Here is a 22,777-nt window from a genome sequence, read left to right as displayed (position 1 = left end):
CAGGGAGTTTCTAAGTTCATGAAAAATTAATAGTTACATTTTAAAACAAAAACAATTCAACTTAAAATACTTTCTTTACTTGCATGTCATGTGACCATTAAACGACATCAGAGAACCATGAACATGCAAACATGTTAAATTGACTTAATTATTAACTACTTAAAAACTTCAAGTAAATATATTACGTCACAGAGGATCGACCGACAAAAAATAATAAAAATGTGTTCGTCAGTTGATGCAATGTTGAGAAAATACTCCTCAAAAGTGAAATTATTTCTGTAGATCAAATTCTGAGATTTAAAAAAGTAACTGTACTCTGATTATGAGTATTTTAAAGCATAAGATAATCTAATTACATGTATTTAAATTTTGGAAGCTGATTAGGTAATTTTAGATTACATGTAATTAGTTACTTCCCAGCACTGAATTCAACTAATCTCATATATATATATATATATATTATATATATACAAACAAAAAATATTGGCATTACCTTGTTTGCGAGATGTTCAGAAGGTCAAGGTTTATGACCATCTGTTGGACAACAGCAAGTCTTTTTGACTGAATTTCGAATGCAAGTTTAGAGAAAAAAGGCACAACTACCGCTTGTTTGGACTTCGCTTGTTTTGTCTGCTTAGGAGTTGCAGATCAAGCTCATCTTTCTTTCTGAGCAAAAATCCAATCAGTTCTGATATCTTTTGAAAACATGAGCTTTCAGCATTCACATTCATCTCAAGTTCTACATGCTGCCTTGGAAGCGCATGACCTGGTTTCGGCCATCTTTGCTTCATTGTCACATGGTTCCAGAACATTGTTTGAGCCAATCACCCGAGTCCTAATTGTCATGTGACTAATCGCTCCATATTTGAACTCCTAAAACGCTCTAAGTTTCCTCCAAAATTGCTTGTAAAACATTACTATAATGTCATGAAATTTTAGTTAATCATATGTTGCTTGCAAAAAAAAAAAAAAAAAAAAAGATTTCATAAGAATGCTTAGCTACGCTTAATTGGCCTTGAATGAAGAAACATGTTTTTTGGCCACATAATAATTTGTTAATGAGATCTACCACTAGACTAACTGCCATCATATGACTAGACAACCCCTGCAGAGCCAATCTTCTGTTCTACTTGAGTCTGACTTATAATTTAGTAATAGAAAACATCTGCCCAAGCAGCCACTAAACTGTTATAACTATGTTTATTAATTGACATTAATTGTTATTTCATGAAATGGCTCAGTTATGAAAAATAAGTGTGCCAGGAGAACTGGCTTTTATGTGCCATCTTCATTGGCTCAATGGTAGTGAAAAAGTCACTGAAGCGAAAGGTTCCTGGTTCTAGTCCAATTTTGTTGTTGCGGTTTTATACGCTATGATTTCAGTCTCAATTTCGAAAGATAGGTGCACCAGGAGAACCGTCCCCAAACGTGCATGGTTTGAGCCCGGGCAGGCGTCTGCGCACCCAAAAAAACAAAGGGGGGGGTTGTGTGTGTGGTGCCCCTTTTTTCACTTGTTTTTTTTTTTTATTACTTTCTAGTAATATTAGTTTCACTTTAATTTTTTTCCTTCTGTTTTTTTTTTTTTCAATTGAAATTACATTTTTTATATTAAATTACATTTTCTATTTCATTTTCACTTTTTCATTTTTACATCTACTTTTTTCATTTTTTTCTTATTTCATTTTTAACTAGTTAAAAAGAACTAGAAACTAGTTTATTTAAAATAGTCAACTAGTCTAGTTAACTAGTTTAGTAAAATTAGATAAATTTGTTTACTTGATATTCGGTTTATTTGATATAAGTAGTTAACCAGGTTAGGTTAACTAGTTCTTTTTAAGTTAAAATAGTAACTAGTCTAGTTACCCCACACACGTGTTAAGTCAGTTAACTAATAAATGTTTATTAGGTATTCAATTTTCTTTTTAACTAATTAAAAATTACTTAAGTTTAGTAACTAGTCTAGTTAACTCACACTATTTAAGTTAGTTAACTAGATAAATGTTTATTCGCAATTTAGTAGTACTAACTAGTAAAAACTAAACCTATAGTTTCATCTTATATGTTAGTTCATGATCTGGCACCATCAAAAACACTAACTGCTGAGCAGATGCAGCACCTTTAGTCATGTTTAGTAGACATGACGCTGTTAGTAGAGTTTTTAAACTGTTAAATATAAGTCAGCTTTATAAAATTTGCATGTCGTGTTTGTTTATAAGTTTATCATTATGTCTGTGTACAAGGATCAACTGATGGAAAGAACCCAGACCTTTACGCAAGAAATACCTTTCTTTATTACAGCTCTTTCCAGGCTCATTTTACGATGTTCAGCATGTAGTTTCTATTATAATGTTGTGTTTTATATTCTCTTGATGTTGACTTGTGGGTTGGACGTTGGCTGTTAGGTAGGGTTTTCTAGATCAGTGGTTCCCAACCACGGTCCTGGAGCCTCCCCAACACCGCACATTTTGACACACCCATTTCAAGTCTTGGGGCACTGGTGGGGCTCGTCGATCCTGAAGGGCCATTGTCCTGCAGAGTTTAGCTCCAACCCTGAAAAAAACACTCACCTGCCTGTAACTTTAGTAACACTGAAGACCTTGAATAGCTTCAGATGTGTTTAATTAGGGTTGGAGCTAAACTCTGCAGGACAGTGGCCCTTCAGGATCAACGTTCCCCACCCATCTTGGAGTCTCGACTAACGAGCTGATGATCTGAATCAGGTGTGTTTGATTAAGGAGACACGCAGTGTTAGGGGAGGGGCTTCAGGACCGTGGTTGGGAACCCGTTCTATATGACCATCTTTTCCCTCATTTCTCTCCCAGCGTGCCTCTTCAGAAGCTCTCGTAAATGTAAGTTTAGTTCCTCCCACGCTAAACCACAGACATCCAAATCGAGAGCCTGTCGTTAAGTCACATGGGACTAAAATCACCACCAACCATTAATCACATGTTGTTTTTACCTGTATAGTGTGCGATGTGAATTTCAGCATGAATGAGTGAGAGTGTTAGTTTATGTAATATTAATGCATGTAGGATGTGTGTTTTTGACATGTTTTTTGTTTTTATTTCGACTCCGGTTTTTTGCTTCAAACGAAGCAGTCTTTGAAGGACATTGAATGCATGATTGTGAACATGTGACACCACTACACACACACAAAACAACATTGTTTATTACCATCTCTTTGTGTAAATGAGAACATTGCTGGAAGTAAAAATGTATATTTTCTTGCATTGGTTAAGATCTTTAATTTTCAATAACTCTGTAGGATTGTTTCTGAATAAATACAATGAAACCCATCAGTTACAGATGACGTTGATTTTGTGTCGATGATCATTATCTTTAGCTGGTCTTGATGAACTCAACTCTTCATCAACTTGAGGTGTGTGAGGTTAATGAACCAGCAATGACTGAGCGACAACCACTGCATTATGGGATCATATTAAATGCAGAATAGGGATTCACAAACGGCGCCAAGTTGAATAACTCACTGAAACATCTTTAACAGAGACGTTAAATCAGTTAAGTCAATGAAAAGACTAGTAAAAGTTGTTTTAAACCACAAATTCAAAGCACAATACAAACATAAAACAGTAACAAACAGTAACAAAAACTGCAGAATCAAACCCTGAAAAAATTGACATTTTTGCATTGAGAAATTATTTTTAATGACAATTAAACCCCTAATATCTCATTGAAGTAATGAAGAAAAAAACATTTAAATCTAAAGTACATTTGAAGACAATTGTAGGTTCTTGTTTTGAATTTAATCCTGTTGCGGATTTATGAATTTTAATATGTCTGGAAGGCTGTTTTCTTGTTTTCCTGTTGATTTGGGGGCGAATCATGACCCAGAAATGAAGTTTTGCCGCTTAAGGCCTTGTCTCTCGGTCAGATCTTACCTGTTCCGCCCGCAGGCCGAGTGTTTGCGTCTGGTTCGACTGCATTCACTAGTTCATTAGTTCACTGACTCACGACGGCTGTGATGGGCAGAAAACAAGCTGATGAGAGTGTTTGAGACAAAAAGAGACATTCTCACGGTCACAGGAAGTCACTTTACTGCAACATGTTAACAGCTGTGTTCAGCCCATGCACGTCTCGCTCAGGAACGATCGCTGAGGCTGGAGAGATTAAACATCAGGAGAAAGAACAGAGCGGAACGTTTGTCTGAAGAACAAAACACTGAGTTTTCCTCTGTTAGAGTCTCTTCGTCACTGGACGCTATCGAACCATCAAACTCTATCAGCCAAAGTAAAATCACCTCCGATCTGTGTGTGTGTGAGACACTTCAGTCCGGCGTCGCCGTGTGTGTGTGTGTGTGTGTGTGTGTATACGTGTGTGTGTGTACGTGTGTACGTGTGTGTGTGTGTGCTGATGGAGCTCCTCTCTGGTTGCCGTGGTGAGGCTGCAGTCAGGTGTGTCTCCGTCTCAGAGCAGGTGAGTCCAAAGCACCGCTGTCCATCTCTCTGTCCGTCTTTGACTCGTCATTTGCTCAGTCTGACATCATCAGCGTCTCCTGCGGTGCACAGGGTCAAGGGTCAGCGAGTAAGCAGGATGTCTGAGTGTGACGACTGTTTCAGGAGAACTTGTTACTATGCAAAATCGTTTTATTTACTTTAAAAAACATTTTTTATTTGAAGGTTTGCTGTGATTGGTTGAGCAATTTTGCCCCCAAAAATTTGATACTATATCAATGACTATAAAATAAATGTATTATTAATATAATATATTATTATTTTTATTTATTTAAAAAAATATTGTTATATATTATCAAATATATTAATAATAAAAATACAGTATGTAATAATAAATATAATAATAATAACAACAATTCTAGTAATGGTAAAGTATGATTAAATTCTAATAAAAATGTATTTAAATAAATTTAAATAATAATGAGTTATTACTATTTTAATAATAATAATAATAATAATAATATATAACAATAATAAATAAAGCATGTAAAATATATAAATATATTTATATAATAAATATATAATATAATAACAACAATAATAGCAATTATAATTTTATAATAAAGACAACATACAACAATATAAAAGTTATATATATATATATATATATATATATATATAATATAGTAATAATGAAATAAATTTAATGCAATTTTTATTTACATTTAATTATTAAATGTTATTACTAAATAAAAATATGAAACAAAATAAGAAATATTACTTCTGTTATTTATAAAAGATAATAAATACAGTACGTAGTAATAAATATAGTAATAATTAAATGTAATACAATTTTTATTTATATTTAATTTATTAAATATTATTATTATTAAACTATGAAACAAAATAAGAAATATTACTACTGTAATATTTCACTGTAAAATAAAATGCAGCCAATTAATCGCACTGAGCCATATCGCGATTTCAGCGTTATTTCCATTAATCGTGCAGAGTTGTTGGTAGGGCATTGTGGTTACTATCCCAGAATGCTTTGTAACTGAAATATTTTATAAACCGTTCTGTAAAAAGTTTAAAAATTAATTTCATCTACTACTTAATCAGTGAATATTGGAGTGTTTTTGTGCATGAATGTGACATCATGAGTGTGAGAGTCTGACCTGCCGCCGGTCTTGAATATGAGGTCAGCGTTCGGGGCTCCTTTGGGGTGCTGGTAGCGCGGGCGGCGCTCTCGGTTGGTGTTGGCGGGTGCGGGTCTCTGAGCGAGAGACTGCATCATTTCTGAAACGACAACAACGATCGATCAACACCAGCAGATACACAACACAGAGGAGCAGCATGAGCTCCGGCGGCCCGCTCACCCTGATAGTCTTCCTGTTCCTGTCGCTCGTTGATGTCCAGCGTCAGCTTCTTCATGCGCATGCGCTCCTCCTGCTCCGCCTGCTGCTGGTTGAAGTGATTCGCCGCCAGATGAGACGACAGCGGCACGTTCAGGATCTTAAACTACACCGACAGAGACGGAAAAACGTCAAATATCAATTATATCATTTCTGTGGATGAACTGAGACACATATGAGAAAGTATTTTAATATAAATGACAAATATCACATTTATTCTGTTTAAATATTTTATGCTACTTTAATTCTATTTTGCACTAATTTATTTAAAATGCAATTAGGTTTATAATTATATTTTGTTGATATTACTAAATTACATTGAAAAAAAAAAATTCACTCAAATTACTAGTAAATTTCATAATTAATTACAAAGAAACGGCAGTTAACACTGAATTAAATGTGAAATTTGGAAGTAGAAAAAATGTACTAATTATTAATTAAATTTATAATTAAATAATTACATTTATTTGGCTTTATTCAACTTATTAATTTTACATTATTTAATTGTAAACTTAATTAGTACAGAAATGATGTCAACTTGATTTGAATAAACAAGTCAAATAAATGTAATTATTTAATTATAAATTTAATTAGTACTGAGTAAGTCAAACAAGTCGAAAGACTAATTGTAAACAATTAGTACAGAATTAATTACATTTATTTGACTTATTTGTTTGACTTATTGTTTATTTGACTTAAATTGTACTACACTGAAAATAATGGTGTAGAAACAATTTTAGAATTTTTTTTAACACAGCAATTGCTAGTAATTTTCACAGTTAATTACTCTGAAACAACACATTGAATTAAATATATTTAGAACTAGTATTTTCTTGTAAACATACTCCAGTATTTTTTGCGCAGTTTCTCTGCTGTATGATTAAAATACTGTGGCAATACAAACGTCACACAAGAGAAGAGAGAAAACGTACAGAATGTCAGATGGATGTCAAGTTTCTGAAAGACAGCGACGGGTAAAGTGGGTCACTGAGACACCGGCAGAATGAAAACAAAGATGCTGTGTGTGTGTGTGTGTATGTGTGTGTTGATCCAACAGTGTGTGCGTTTGTGTGCTGTAGTTTACACCCCCAAAGCCACATCCTGAACACACCCTGCAGACCCAAACCATTTTAACACACACACACACACACACACACACACACGTACCTGCTGCTTGTTGCCCTTCCGTGTGAGCATGACGAACTGCATGGTGTCACTGATGTCTGCGTCTGCAGTGCAGGAGGGGGCGGGGCTTTTCTTCAGCTGGCTCTTTAACTGCAGAGGAATGGTTACGTCCAGCTGGTGGACCTTCACCACCTCTCCACTGCGCTGCTGCTCACACACACACACACACACACACACACACACACACATTCATTCACTTAAAGGTCAGGTATACTTAATTTTCTTCATTCCATTTCTGTGTTTGGGCTTCACAGATGCAACTTACAGATGAAGATATTCAAGCAGAAGTGAGACTATAGACTATAGGACTTAAAAGACTTGTAATTAAGTGCAATTCAGGAAAATAAAGAGGGTCAGTTTTGCTCTCAGAAGGATGTACAGGAGCAAAACCCTGATGGTTTAGAGAGTGTTTGTGCACCTGCAGGTTCTCCAGCATCATTTTGTCCAGCGCCTGGATGAAGTCCTCGTCCTCCGCACACGCCACATGTTTGAGTCCTCCGCCGCGGATCGTGACCTCCTGACCGATGAAAACAGCAGCGTTAGATCAAACCCAAACCTCCAGAAACACACCGTGGCTCCAGCACACTCACATTGTTCTCTTCGTCCGTTTCGTTCTCTTTGTTGGAGTCGGTCAGATAGTCTGTGTTCTCCTCTTCCTCCTCACGCTCCTCTTCCTCATTCTCTGAGCCCTCCTGCACACGTGCACAAACACACGCTTTATCCAGTTGCTTAATATGCATATTTATTTGTCTCCAAACACTCCAACAGGACGAAGTATATATAGTGTGTATATATAAACAAACCTCATTACTAGGAACATATAAATAAATGAAAATATACATATTAAAACATATAAATATAAATAATATTATATATATAAACATTTTTTTCTAACTATATATACATAACCAAATTATATTATATATATATATATATATATACATATATACATACACACAATTTGTTTTTTTAAAAGAGAAAAAAAAAAAAAATAAATATATATATATATATATATATATATATATATATATATATATGAGTTATTTTTTTCTATATGTATTTTTTTTCTCTTTTTTTCCTTTTTTTTAATAAATTAATAAATCAATAGTGATTTATTAAAGTAAAGTCATTTGTACCTTTGGTATTTTTGGTCAAATTATTTTTTAATTTGAAATTATATTAACTACATTAATTTTTATATTTAATCCTATACAGAATTATTTATATAGAATCCTGCATGTGACATGCAGACAAAATATATATATCATGGTCATGATTTAGTAAAATGAGGGAACAAAATGGTGTACATAAAACAAGGGTACAAATTAGTACAACATACTGACATATTAGTAAGTCGTGGGAACAAATTGTTAATTTGTGGACACAATATACATAATTTTTCCTCTCACGTCATATGTGGCGCTCTGTATTTATAGGCAAATGTAAACAAAAAAATTTAATATGTGGAAAATCTATTAAATTCTAGTGGTATTTTTCAAATGAATTTCATATTGATTTTGCAGTGACTAGTGTTTGTTCTCCAGCTCTGTATCATCAGTAAACTATATGTGAATAACAGAGGAGGCGGAGTTTACAGCTGTCAATCACACATGTGAGAAGAGTCACCTCCTCCTCGGGTTCATTCATCTCGCTCTCGTTTCCAGACTGCTCCTCGGTCTCAGCTCCGCCCTCGTCTTCATCATCATCATCTTCCTCATCCAGAGGCTCGTTCTCATCCATCGCGCTGGAGGAGCGGCCGTCTTTCTCCAGGCCTGCACACACAGGAATGTTGCTACTGACCAAACCAGACCAAAACAGCAGCATCCGGCTCGGCCAAGGGATAAAAATAAACCGGCACTACAGAAGCACTGGTTTAAAACCAGATGGACAACACACACACAACAGCATTCCTGAAGAGCTATTCTGGGTCCGCTGCTTTAACACTGATACTCTTACACTCGCTGCAGGAATGTGTCTTTTTCTCTCGGCACACGTCAGGAATGAAGAAATGAAACAAACCAGTGTGTCAGTGAAAGGAATGCTGCTCGACGAGGAGAGCGGAAACGTGAGCGGAACAACTAGAAAAACAACTGCACACACACCAGGGCTGGGCGATCTGACCATGTGTGGGTGTTTCTTCAACTACGGGCATTTTTGGCCTTGGAGACTTTAGGAAATACCCTCCATAAAACACACACTATCACTGGATCATTTCATTGGTCTCCTACAGTTTCCAACAGATGACAAATATAAATAAAAGATTTTCTTGCTAACACTAATTTCGTCATGTGTTTAAATGTGTCTCATCTGATCAGAATCTACAGTCTGTTTTATAATATCAGTCGTGAACTTCCTCTTTTGTTATAATGTAAAGCTGTTTTTGCACAGTCAGAATGATTCATTCATTTGATACGAATCACATCAGGGTTAATATCGTTAACTAAAATGTTAACACACACACACACACACACACACACTCACAGATGGAAACACACGCGCACACACACGCACACACACAGACGCGCGCACACACACAGGCGCGCACACACACAGACGCGCACGCACACAGACGCACACATATACACTCACACACACATAGACACACACACACACACAGACATTGACACACACATACATAGAGAGACATACATAGACACACACACAGACGCACACTCACTCACACACACACACACACACACACACACACAGACGCACACTCACACACACACAGACACACACACACACAGACACACACACACACAGACACACGCACACACAGACACACGCACACACAGACGCATACTCACACACAGACCCACACACACAGATGCACACATATACACTCACACACACATAGACACACACACACACAGACATTGACACACACATACATAGAGACATACATAGACACACACACAGACGCACACTCACACACACACACACACACACAGACGCACACTCACACACACAGACACACACACACACAGACACACACAGACGCATACTCTCACACACACAGATGCACACTCACACACACACACACACGCACACACACACACACACACACACACGCACACTCACACAGACGCACACTCACACAGACGCACACTCACACAGACGCACACTCACACAGACGCACACTCACACAGACGCACACTCACACAGACGCACACTCACACACACACATACATAGACACACACAGGCGCACACTCACACACAGACACACTCACACACACACACACAAACTCACAGATGGAAACGCGCAGACACAGACACAGATACACACACAGACAGACACACACAGATGGAAAAACACGCACACTCACACACACATACATAGATGCACACAGACATACATACACACACACTCACAGATGGAAACACACAGACGCACACTCACACACACAGACGCACACTCACACACACAGACGCACACTCACACACACAGACGCACACACACACACACAGACGTGCACACACACACACACAGATGGAAAGACACACACACACACACACACACACACACACTCAGTGTCAGACAAGTGTTTTTTTACCCAGTTTGACGAGGAACTCTCTCTCCAGCTGTGTGACGTGCGCACAGGCCTCCTCCAGAGACGAGCACAGCTTCATCTTGGGCCGCAGCAGCTCCAGCGTGTCTGTGATCATGTACTCAATATCGATGGGGAACGGCTGATCTTTAGTCCACACATCAACACTCTTCTTCCACCAGATGTACCTCTAAAACACACAAGAATATGAACGTCACAACTGTAGATTGGAATAATATATATTTTTTAATATTTTTGAAAGAAGTCTCTTCTGAGGCGTCACACGTGAGCGTATCATCTGTCTGTGATTGGCTGGTTCAGAGGGAAAGGCTAACCTGAAAGTAAATGAGGAAGCAGTCGAGCTTCTTCTTGCTGGAGCCGCGGTCGAAGTACTGCCCACAGGTGTCCAGCAGGGTGCAGACCATACGGATGCGGAACAGGTGTTCGGGCGGGTCCAGCGGGCTCGGAGAACCGTCCGTGTTCACGCCGAATGAGATGAAGGAGAAGAGAGTGCGGAAGATGACGGCGGACTCCACCATACGGTAGTTATACAGCTCACCCAGAAACTTAGCACTGCTGATCCGCCGCTGGTTAAACTTGGGCTGGTTCACCTGACAGCGAAACACATCAACACACACATCTGAAGCAGAGCGTCTCTCATCTGAGCAGAGTCAGCAGTGACATTATGAGTGCGGGTAACACTTTACAACAAGGTCCCATTAGTTCATGCATTCACTAACATTAACTAATGAGCTTTATTCTCTGTTTTCTCTAGTCAGGTAGCACCAATTAAATAAATAAATAAATAAATAAATATTGTATAGGCAGCCAAGTTTTATTGAAAGTCAGCGGTGACGTACCCCTTTAAAACCCTCTGTTTCTCTTCATTTAGGGGTCACACTTGGCTTCTTCATGGTCAAAAGTGACCAAAGCCTTGATATGTATCTCCTTTTTTAATTTTTTTTTTTTTAGGAAAACCAATGTAATATATTTTTATTCAATAATATTTTTTGATTATTATTCAAAATTTTAAAGGTATTTTATGAAACTATGCAATATTTATACACTTTTTATTAGCTATTTTTCCCCATTGAAAATAATACACAATTGTTTTTCTAATACATTTTTTAATTATTTTTCAATTAAAGCAGTATTCCACGTTAAAATAGAGATGAGGCATTTAAAATCCAATTATTTTGAAGGTAGATTAGTGCCATCTGGTGGGGAAAAAAGAAAAAAAAACTTCCTTGTACAGTTCTATATAAAGTGGCTTATAAACTCTAGTATTTTTTTTAGATATAAATACTCAGCTTTATAATGGTAGTGAACGGGGATAATTCTCATTTTTGGGTGAACTATCCCTTTAAAATCAAAAGTTGTATTTGTTAATATCTCTCACACACACACACACACACACACCTCCATGCCTAGACGGATGTCTTCCAGCACTCCGTCCACCACATGAATGCCCACGTCCTCCTGATACGCCACCAGTCCGGCCAGCAGGTTGGCCACGCAGTGGATGCTGTTGTACTTGACGTTCCAGATGTTGACCATACAGCAGATCAGGTAACTCTTGACATCAGCGTCATGCCAGGGCAACTTTCTCATCTGCCTCAACACCTACAGACACACACATGAGAGAGTGTGACGCACCGGGAGCTGATCATACGAACGTCAGAACACACGTGACTGTACTCTGTAACATGTAAAGGCCTATTTTGCAGAGTTACCCAACTTCGTAAGTCAAGAAGCTTCTAAAAATGTTTTTATATATTATATATATATATATATATATATATATATATAACCAATAGTGCAATCCACCACGTACGTGACGCACCTTCTCAGTGGTGACCTTGGACAGGTCTTTGTAGAGGAGTTTGCGGATGTACTCCTGCAGCGGAGGTCTCTTCCTGCGTACCGTCTTCTCCATCGGCGGAGGGTTACAGTAGTAATAGGCGTTCTCCACCATGGTCACGTAACGCACATCCAGATGCTGAGCCTGTTTCTTACGCATCATTTGCTCCTGAAAACACAGACATGTGCAACAGTGTCAGTAAGAGCTGCATTGATAAATTGAGAATCACAATTTTGTGGTTTAAAATAGAGATCAAGAGTCTGAATAGACATCTAAACAAAATAACATGCCATTTACTATAAGTTATACTTAAATTATTTAATTCATTTGAATGAATTATTATTTTAAAAATAATAAATTGGTTTGAATGAATGATTCAATGACTCACTCATAAAGACTTCACTTGTTTCATTACTGGATGAATCAGCATTTTTGAACAATTGGCAAACACATTTTTTAACAGTCACTTGTTGTAACGATGTAACTGATACATCAAGCGTCAAGTTACTTTCAAAAGGCGATTTGCTCTATTTTGATTGCTACTGTAGACATAAGTGTTTATATCCCAACTATAAACTTTTATCCCAGTACTACAGTATTGCAATAATCTGAAATATTGCAAGACAGAAATAATGATACTGTGTGTTTTAAAAGACATGAGGACAGACCAGTAAGACGCTTGTGCGCAGGTGAGAGTCCGGTGAACGGAAGAGGAAGCGTCCACAGGTCTCCAGCAGTGTGCAGGCCATCTCGATATGATGATGAGAGAAATCAGACAGCAGCATCTGCACACACACACAGAGAGAGAGAGAGAGAGAGAGAGAAAACGATACCAGAATCAGCTGACAGTGCCATTTTCATCACATGAACTTCAGTATCAAAACCAAGTAAAATGATTTTGAACCGATGCTATTTTAGTATTATTTATATACTATTTTATTTATTAATATTTTAAAGTAGGTTTTTATTTTCAGTTCATTTTTAGTTTTAGTAATTTTGTTGTGTTTGTGTCATTTTTATTAGTTTTTGTTTTTTAAAAAAAAAATTCTATATAGCTTTAATTTATTTTAATTCCAGTTTTAGTCATTTTAATACATCAGCTTAAACTTAACTGAAGTAATTTTCTTATTTATTTCATTAACATTTCTAATTTTGAACATTTCTAAGCAGGGTTATTATAGTTAACTATAACGTTAACTGAATAAAATAAAATACACAAAAACTTTTTATTTCAGCTAGTTTCCAAGCGACATTTCTCATTTTCATTTAGTTTAACTTGATGTACTAAAATAACTAAAACTGAAATAAAAATTAATAAAAACTATATAGACTTTTTTTTTTTTTTTTAAACAAACTAATAAAATGTCAAAAACACAAAAAATTACTAAAACTTTAAAATTAAAAAGGAATATATAAAAATGAAAACAAATTCAAAATATTAATTCAAACTATAATAGTACCTCAAAAATATTAAAATAACAAGTTTTAATATTTTATTTTATCTCAGCTGTATTTGTTACTAAAAATGATTTGTAATAGTTTTAGTTAACAATAACAACACTGTGTTAAACACACTGCTTCATTTAAAGTAAACATTAAATGAACACCAATCAAATTAATTTTGCCATTACATTGTTTATCTTAGTATGGACTTCACAGTGAAGCACTACCGAGTGAGTACACGCTGTAGGCATCATCAGATGATAGCGCTCACCTTGAGACAGTGCAGCGTGTCCGTTTTGGAAAACATCTTGAACTTGGCCAACTCCCCGATGAACCTCACCGTCTTATTCTTGGTCTCGATGTTGATTTGGTCCTTCTTTCTGATCTATAAGACACACACAAACACTCACTTTGATGCATTTTAACACATCCTGCTTCTAATATAGAAGAATTAGAGTGCGCACTGCTGGTGGAGAAGGCAATCACGTGATGCATTGTGACAAAGTCTATTTTAGGATGCTGCCTATGTAGGCTATAGTGAGCGAGGAGCTTATGAGAAACACACTCACATGAAATCTGAAATCTCCTTTGAGCATTGAGCAGAGATCTTCCGCCACATCAGACATGCACGGGTGCAGCGTGGCCACCAGACGAGCGTAGAACGGCAACAGATCCAGCCTGAGTCACAGAGACATAAAAACACTTGATAAGATCACATCACTGAACGCTTCAGCTCCATCTAGTGTCCACAGCTACAGATGAGCAGAGAAACACACCTCTGTCTGGGCACTGTGAAGAGAGCACGAACCAGCTTCCTACGATTGGACTTGGTGTTCATGTTCATACAGAAGTCCATAGCAGCCTGAAAACATGTTTGAACACAGAACACAGCAATGAGAGTTACAATTGTTAACTAAAACTTTGGCAATTGAAATACAGCTAAAATAAAATACAAGTATTAGATGAAAAACATAATCAAAAATTAGAACTGAACTGTACTAAAATTACTAAAACTTAAATGAAAGCAAAAGTATAATAAAATGAAAATAATAAAAAATGCTAATTTAAAATGGTAGCAAATACAATAATAGTATATAAATAATACTAAAATAACACTGGCTATGATCAACCGCTGTATATGTGTGCACACTGAGCTGTTTAGACGTGTGTGTGTGTGTGTTAGGGGTGTTAAAATTAATCGCTTCTCTCGCACTAGTGTAAAATGGCTGAGGGAGGTGAAACAAAAGCCAGTAATAAAAAATGCGAGCGTGTGTGTGCTCACTTATGCGAGTGTGTGTTTGAGAGCGCGTGTGAATGTGTGTGTATGCGAGTCAGCATGTGCAAGCGAGCGTGTGCGCGAGAGTGTGTGAGTGTGTGCATGTGTGTGTGAGAGCATGCATGCGTGTGTGCTTGCGAGCGTTTCTGTGCGAGTGCAAGTGTGTGGAGCTTGTGCGTGCAAGTGAGTGTGCGTACGAGTGCATGCAACAGTGTGTGCGAGTGTGTGTGTGCAAGTGGGAGTTCATATGTCTGACTGCTTGTATTCATTGACGAAAATGTAGCAGTTATACTGGAAATTGAGGATGCAATGCCTTGTGGAATCAAGTCGAATCAAATCATTTACATGATAATTGAATTGCATCATGAAAGCAGTGACGATTGTGTGCGTGTGTGTTTTCCATCAGATCAGTTCTGTGAGTGTTTGTACTCTTTACCTTGTCAATCAGGTCTCTGTTGATGCAGTTTGGCAGCTGCTGGATAAAAGCGTCCACGATGAGTTTGAGATGAGAGCCGGTGCTGGCCTCCTCATCCTCCTGCTCTGTACGCACACACCAACATGATCACATTATTTATTTGGCAGAGGCTTTTACGCAAATCGAATCGCATTGCATTCAAGTTATAGTGATTTACCTACAGAAACTTGCATTACGATTCAAAGCCATTTCAATGGGAGACGGACTAATTTAAAATACTGTTGTACTGAGTGACAATGAGCAGCACAAATAAATAACTTCAAAATAATGCCATAGACAAAAAATGCAAAATACAGATAAAGTTTGACTGATCCTGAAACTATCCCTTTACTGCCCTGGAGGTTTTGGAGGTGCATTATTCAGTGTGTTTTACTGAGAAATAAAAGGGACATGGTGGTGGAAATATTGAAGTGAATGCAAAGTTTCTTAGAAGAATGCAAAACTTTTGCAAGAGGATGCAAAAGCATTGAAATATTTTTCCCTTTCCATCACCATGTCCCTTTAGGGGCTCCGTAGTATGTGTGTGTGTACCTTGCTCATCCAGTAACTTTTTGGCCAGTTCTTCATTTTCAGTCTCGTCGGCTACATCCAGATCTATCGGATCATCCGTGATGTCCAGCGCTTCCAACTCCATCTCCAACTCCTCGGTGCTGTTTCCCGCTCGTCCCTCTACACACACACACACAACATATACTATTACATACTGTTTCACATGCTACTTTAAAGAGGACCCTTTCTCAAACTCTTGATGTTGTTTTTGGGCTCTACTAGATTGAATGTTGATTATTTTCCTCATATTCTCCATTGTTGCAGCTCCTCTCGTCCCAGTCTGTCAGTAACGCTCTGTTTAGTTCCTGTCTCTATGAAGCCCCTCCTTCTGAAAAGTGCTCTGATTGGTCAGCTGGAGCAGTGTGTTGTAATTGGTCAAGCACTTTGAGTGTGTTTGGGAAATCTCCGCCCCTCATAACTGCCAGTTTCAACACACTACTAACTCCATCAAGTATCACACCTGACTCTTCTAAAGCATTCCATACCTTTGCTGCTCTGGCTGCTCTTCTCATTGTCCTTGAAGAGAATGGCAGGTACAAATGCCTTCAGATCCACCATGTTCTCATAGAAGTTACGAGCGTCCTCGTCCTCCCAGATGCCGCCTTCCAGATCGTACTCTCCTGGTTTTCCTGGTGTGAAGATATCGATGCCAGGACCGTGTTCTGCCACACAAAACAACAAATCACGTCCATGCCAAGATAAAATCTCTGCACAAAAGAAGTCATGCTGGTGGTCGTACCTTCCTGGACAGTTTTGTCCTGAGGAAGTTCAGGCATGTTCTCGTCCAGCAGATCGGCCAGAGTTTGAGTGTTTGCCAGCAGCTTCTGATAAGAGGTGGCAAACTCCTCGTACTGCTTATGTCTGTCCTCACTGAGCTCTCCTTTAGAGTGCAGGATACGCCTACAGAGAGACAACACAGGAGCTGTGACATCCCTACATTGCAAAAACCACACAAAAAAAGTGCACATGCGTCCTCTATGCGCCCACATGCGTCACGACTATGACGACTTCTGAGAAACCCGGAAATGTGAAAAGGGTCCATATACAAACCCACCTGTTCTGTCTCTCGATGTTCTGCAGCTCTCGGTGGTCTTTCTTCAGGTGTTTGGTGAGGGAGGTGAAATATTCTCTCAGCAGATTCTGGAACGGCTGCTGTTTCTCTGCATTGATGATCTGGCTGGGAGGGAACGACAAGCCGAACTTCTCAGCCGCGTTCTTGACCTTCCGCGGCACCAGCCCGGCGATATCGTCTCCGCAGTGCTTGCAGAAGCTGATGATGACAGAAACGTGTGTGTGCATCTCTCGGTCGGCACCGATGATGTTCTTCAGCTGCTCGTAGATGAGCGACAGCCCCTCCTTATCGGTGAACAGGCCCACAATGGTGAGCTCGGCGATGAAGCGCAGGTCGGTCCGCAGCTTGCTCACGTTAGGTGCCTTCTCCTCCTTCCTGGCCTCGAAGTGTCTCTTCCAGGCAGCCAGCAGCAGCGGCGCGAATTCGGCATAGCGCTGGTGGAACAGGGAGCAGAGATGCACGGCACAGCCCACGTCTGAGATCTTCAGCTTGGCCTCCACCATGGAGCTCACGGCCTCGCCGATGTACTTGCTGAGGTTGAGCGAGTCGAAGTCTTGCGACAGCGAGCTGCGCTGCTGCTCCGTGAGCGTGCGGAGCTTCTTGACGAAGGCCGTGTTCTTCTTCAGGCTGGAGTCCAGGCGGCTGAAGAAGGCCTCCTCCGGACGCGTCTCCTGCACATGCTGGTTTTTCGCTCGCAGCTCCTTCCTGCCGTGGTGTCGCTCCCACGCCTCCTGCTGGAGCTGATCCGCCTCCTCCTTTTCCCTGGTAAGACACAAAAAACAAACTGTAATTACAAAGTATCTCATTTTACTATCATTGAGATGTTTTAACAAGCATGCAGGGCTTGACATTAAGCCTTGTCATGTGCAAGTAAATCAGTCATTCACTTGTCTGAGTAAAAAAGTTGCTTGTCTGGAAAAAATAAGACTTTTTGTGTTATAAATATAATATAAATATATTTATAACAAAAATATAATTTATTCTGAAGCAATATTCTCATCAGTGTTCTATCAGCTTTGACATTTAAATCTGAATATTTGTGATATTTACCCTGAGGGCCTTTTTTTTTTTTTTTACCTTTTCCCCCCCTAATCTTATTAAATGTATGCTTCATCTTTCATTTTAAATTCTTGAGTTTGATCAATAAATTTAATTAGCATAATAAGACACTACAGGGCTGTTACCAATCAAATTAAATAATTTACACTGAAAAAATTACAACTGCATTAAATAATGTTATAAGGTTTTTTTTAAATATTTTTTGAAAAAACAAGTAAGAAATGATGGGGGGGGGGAAATGATACTTTTAAACATGAAACTAAACCACCAGTAGGTGGCGGCAAGTGACTGTCTTAATGAATGAGTCATTCATTCAAATGATTCGTTCAAAAGGCTGATTCATTCAAGCATGAGGCAGTTTATGAACGGGTCGTTGAATCTTTGACTCAACCAATTTGTTTAAAATCATTCAGTAATGAAAGTGTTTCTATGAGATGTGCAATGATTCTGCTGTGATCTTTGTTTGGAACCATTTTGGCTGCTGAAACAAAACAGAAACAGTCAATATTGCATCTAAAAATGTAAGTGACCTAATATTAACTACTTGTTTATTGAACTGTCGTATGAAATCAGCGTCACATTTTCAATCGTGATGGTATTCAGGAAGTCGTGTGATGTTGCTTAACTGTATTATATGTTGTTAATATAAAAACTTCACATTTTGTGTGTGCTGCGCTCATTTGTGTCCAGTCCTTCTCAAGATGAGGCTTCGTGAGCTTCAAAAACGCAGCCTTGTTACGTCAGTACATTATACATTATATATTATTATCCACTATCGATCGCCACTTACACTAAATGTAATAAAATCAGAGTCATTCTCGTGTTTTGGTGATTTCCCAGTTATTTATTTGTCACTGACATTCAGGTCGGACAAGTAAAACTGTCTTTCACTTGCTCGTTCAAAAAATCCAATTGTCCCAGACAAGTGTTAATGTTCACTGCATGATGTATTCTAGTAGAATGCAGTTAGAATGACCCTGAAATTCAATATCCGGTTCAAAAATGTCCCTCTATGTATTTTTGTCTTATATTTCTAAAAGATACAGTTTAGTAATATCACACAATTGCTATATGAAATATTAATTTTATACAAGAGTTTTTGCTCTTTTTCATAAAACAAAACACAGTTCCAAACGAAGCTACGGTTGTGCATCTCTGAGCAACACACAGTGGTTTTCATTCCTGAATGAATCAGCATTTTTGAACAAATCAATGATTCGATGATCCATTCATAAAGACTTGCTGAATTCAGAACTGCATACTAGTATACCACTCTTACTACTTTTACCATATCTTTCTAAGGCAGTTCCGAATTCAGCAACAGTCATTTGCTTAATTCCTCAATGAATCGGTTGAATGAATGATTCAATGACTCACTCATTAAGACAGTGATTTTCCGCTACCTAATGGTGGTTTAGTTTTAGATTTAAAGTATCAATTCATTTTTCAATTTCAGTATTTAAAATATTATCTTATAGCATCATTTATGTAATTGTAAATCTAGCATCTGTCACTTCTGCTGTGAAAAAATTGATTTTACTGACACTGATTTCATTGAGTTTATTGATTAAATGTAAGAATTTGACAAAGACGAAAAAGATTTCAACGCAAGCACTCTTACTTCAGCTGCGCAGCCTCTTCCTCTTTCTGTCGTTTGGCTTCCTCCTCCAGCAGCTTCTTCTCCTGCTCCTCCTGCTGTCTCTTCTCCTCCTCCTCTTTCTTCCTCTGCTCCTCCTCTGCTTTCTGCTTCTCCTCCTCTTTCTTTTTTCGCTCCTTCTCCTCCTTCTTCCTCTTCTCCTCCTCAGCCCGTCTCTTCTTATCGTCGGCCGTCTTGCCTCCGTCCTTCTTCCCGCTCATCTTGCTCTCGTCTTTGCTCTTCTCGCGGGACGCGGCGACCGGTCTGTCAGCGTCTCTGTCCTTGTTGCTGAAGGAGCCCGTCTCTCTCTCCTCCATGTTGACAGACTTCTTGCGTTCAGCAGGCATACTGCTACTGCAAAACATAACAATACTTCAAATTAAACAATATCTGATAATAATTGCAAAAGTAAAAAGTCAAGCACTAGGATACTGCACTTTAATGGCATAATGTTTTAAAAAATATTTTGCACTTATAATAAAATGTTGCATTCAGAAGATATTTTGCACACTTAAATTTTGCATACGGCAAAAATTGTGTGTATTTATGTTTGTTTGTTTTTTGCACTCTTAAAATCTAAATTTTGCCCTGAAAAATAAGAATACTGGTTTTTTGTTTTTTTTTATGATTTTGCACTTATAATAAAATTTTGCATACGGCATGCTGTTTTTAAAAATATTTTTGCACTAATTAATTTTTTCATAGAAAAAATTATACTGTGTATTGCATACTGTTTTTTTTTTTATATTTTGCGCATTTGATCAAATTTTTGCATTGAAAAATATGTATATGGCATACTGTTTTTTTTTTTTAAATATATTTTGCACTTTTAATCTAATTATAAAACTTGAAAAATATTATAATGCATATGTCATACTGTTTTAAAATATATTTTGCACTTTTAATCAATTTTTGCATACAGTATACTGGTTTTTTAGAAAATATTTTGCACTTTTACTCAATTTTTTGCATTGAAATGTATACTGTATATGGCATACTGTTTGTTTATATATATATTTCAATCCAATTCATTAGGAGTCATTGAGAATGTCAGTCACTCTGAATAACCTGTACGGTTACTACTGCATTATGGGATGTTATCCCAGTCTGCTCTGGTTGCATACTGCACGTGTTGTCCAATGCCGCGGTTATGCAGGTATTTAATACACAGGAAATCTGCATATAATACAGAAATACTGCCGCAGCCCAGGTCAGGTTCAGTGCCACGCCTCCTCAAACATGCTCAGGTGATCAGCTGGTACAGAAGAGTTTGATTAGGTAGTGATTAATTAACTCTAAACACTGCAGGAAGGCGGATTTTCAGAAGCAGATCTGAACATCTCTGAGCTAAATGCCGGAATACAGTTGATCAGATAACTGTTGTTCAGATGCACGTGTGGTTCGTTTTCAGCAGAACCGGTGCTCTCGGCCCAAACACCCAGAAACATACACAAACACTCTCTCTGACATACTCAAAACTAATTCACAAACACACATATCATAAATTCAACCGCTGACTGTGTCGCTATATGACCTAATAAAGTCTCTCAATAACAGCAACAAAAACCACTGAACAAACAAATCCACAAACAACAACAGCTGCAATAATAAAAATCCGACTAAATAAACCACATAAATCATGTGGGCCACTGCCATCCAAATATATTGTTGCTTTTTCATACGCAGTTCATTTATAACAAAAACAGAATCATTTTAATGAAGCGATTGAATGTTTGACTGCGTGTTTATGAATTAGCATTAGCCGTTAGCTGCCGTGAGGCCGCTCGTATGTCAAATATAACACGTTTATTCCGCAAACAGACGAAAATGACAGAAACAAACATTTTCTGTCACTGACGTAAACACAATTGTATTTAGAATGAAATGTCAGTCTTACCTCATGTGCCTATTTTAATATTCATAAGTTTAGTCTGTAAATGACACGGCGCTCGATAGTTTTCAATATTAGGACCTCTGAATGTGGCGCCCCAACCGTGCCTGATCAAAAAAAAAAAAAAAAAAAAAAAAAAAAAAATTAATCCAAAAGAAAAATAAATGTGGTGAAATAAAACAGATAAAAAAAATTACGAAACCAGATAAATTCCAGTGTTTAACTTAAACTCACGTAATTAATGTCAAATGGATGCCAAGTTTATTTCATAGTGTTACTCTAACTCTTCAAACGGTGAAAGCTTTCAGAATCTCTCTATCCCTCTATCTATCTCACTGTCATTAATCACCAGAATGATATACGTATATTTTATTTATTTTGTAGAAAAGGTACAAATAAACATAAATTGTTTGAAAAAAAAAAAAGTTGTGCATAAGCTTTATTAAAAAAACTTTTATTTGTACTATTCTTAAAAAAACATAAAGTGTCATAAACCTGAGAAACATCTGGTATGAAAACGTAAACATTTTTTAACTGACATTAAGCTTACAAAAAAGTCTTAAAACATATATATGTATCTATTTTACTGCCACAAAACCTATCTGTAGCTGTTATTATATCTGTGGCCTGTAGATGGAGCTATTGGCGCATCTCTCTCTCTCTCTCTCTCTCTCTTTCTCTCTCTCTCTCTCTCTCACACACACACACACACACACACACAGGAAAGAATTCGTGAGTCTGGATCCAGTGGGTTTTGATCATTTGTTCATCATCATCTCATAAGTGACTCATTCAGTCTTAATGCTGTTTCTCAGGTGGCAGATGCTGAAATACTGCCTGAGGTGTTCAGTAAAACACAGGTGAAATGAAAACCCCAGTCCCTTTATTTTGTCACATGTAGGGGGCTCTTTTAATGCAGTCAAGAAGCTGTGAAGTTTTAACTTTAATATCAGT

At 37.7% G+C, this 22,777-nt stretch overlaps 1 protein-coding gene across 1 annotated transcript; it reads right to left on the bottom strand.

Annotated features, from left to right (window-relative positions):
• Positions 1 to 3,151: 3,151 nt before the first annotated feature.
• On the bottom strand, positions 3,152 to 21,976 carry upf2 (UPF2 regulator of nonsense mediated mRNA decay). The gene is made up of 22 exons (XM_051890093.1): positions 21,830 to 21,976; positions 19,918 to 20,286; positions 17,220 to 17,999; positions 16,905 to 17,065; positions 16,651 to 16,827; positions 16,148 to 16,285; positions 15,578 to 15,681; positions 14,642 to 14,727; positions 14,435 to 14,543; positions 14,137 to 14,250; positions 13,091 to 13,207; positions 12,405 to 12,590; positions 11,981 to 12,184; positions 10,897 to 11,172; positions 10,568 to 10,751; positions 8,639 to 8,784; positions 7,603 to 7,704; positions 7,431 to 7,529; positions 6,995 to 7,159; positions 5,792 to 5,933; positions 5,591 to 5,711; positions 3,152 to 4,513 (listed from the first exon to the last, which is right to left on the bottom strand). The coding sequence occupies exons 1-22, from the start codon at positions 21,832 to 21,834 to the stop codon at positions 4,504 to 4,506; spliced, it is 3,795 nt and encodes a 1,264-aa protein (XP_051746053.1). The 5' UTR covers positions 21,835 to 21,976; the 3' UTR covers positions 3,152 to 4,503.
• Positions 21,977 to 22,777: the final 801 nt, after the last annotated feature.

The sequence above is a fragment of the Ctenopharyngodon idella genome, chromosome 4 (genome assembly GCF_019924925.1).
Source record: "Ctenopharyngodon idella isolate HZGC_01 chromosome 4, HZGC01, whole genome shotgun sequence".
Lineage (NCBI taxonomy): Eukaryota > Metazoa > Chordata > Actinopteri > Cypriniformes > Xenocyprididae > Ctenopharyngodon > Ctenopharyngodon idella.
Note: the sequence above shows the minus strand (reverse complement) of the source record. Positions and strands in the feature narration are given on the sequence as shown.

What these genes read in the sequence shown, in the direction of transcription:
- upf2 (XM_051890093.1), bottom strand. An exon ending in AAACGGACGAAGAGAACAAT is followed by an intron (nt 7,530 to 7,602) that starts GTGAGTGTGCTG and finishes TTCATCGGTCAG; the next exon opens with GAGGTCACGATCCGCGGCGG. An exon ending in TGATGCTGGAGAACCTGCAG is followed by an intron (nt 7,160 to 7,430) that starts GTGCACAAACAC and finishes GTGTGTGAGCAG; the next exon opens with CAGCGCAGTGGAGAGGTGGT.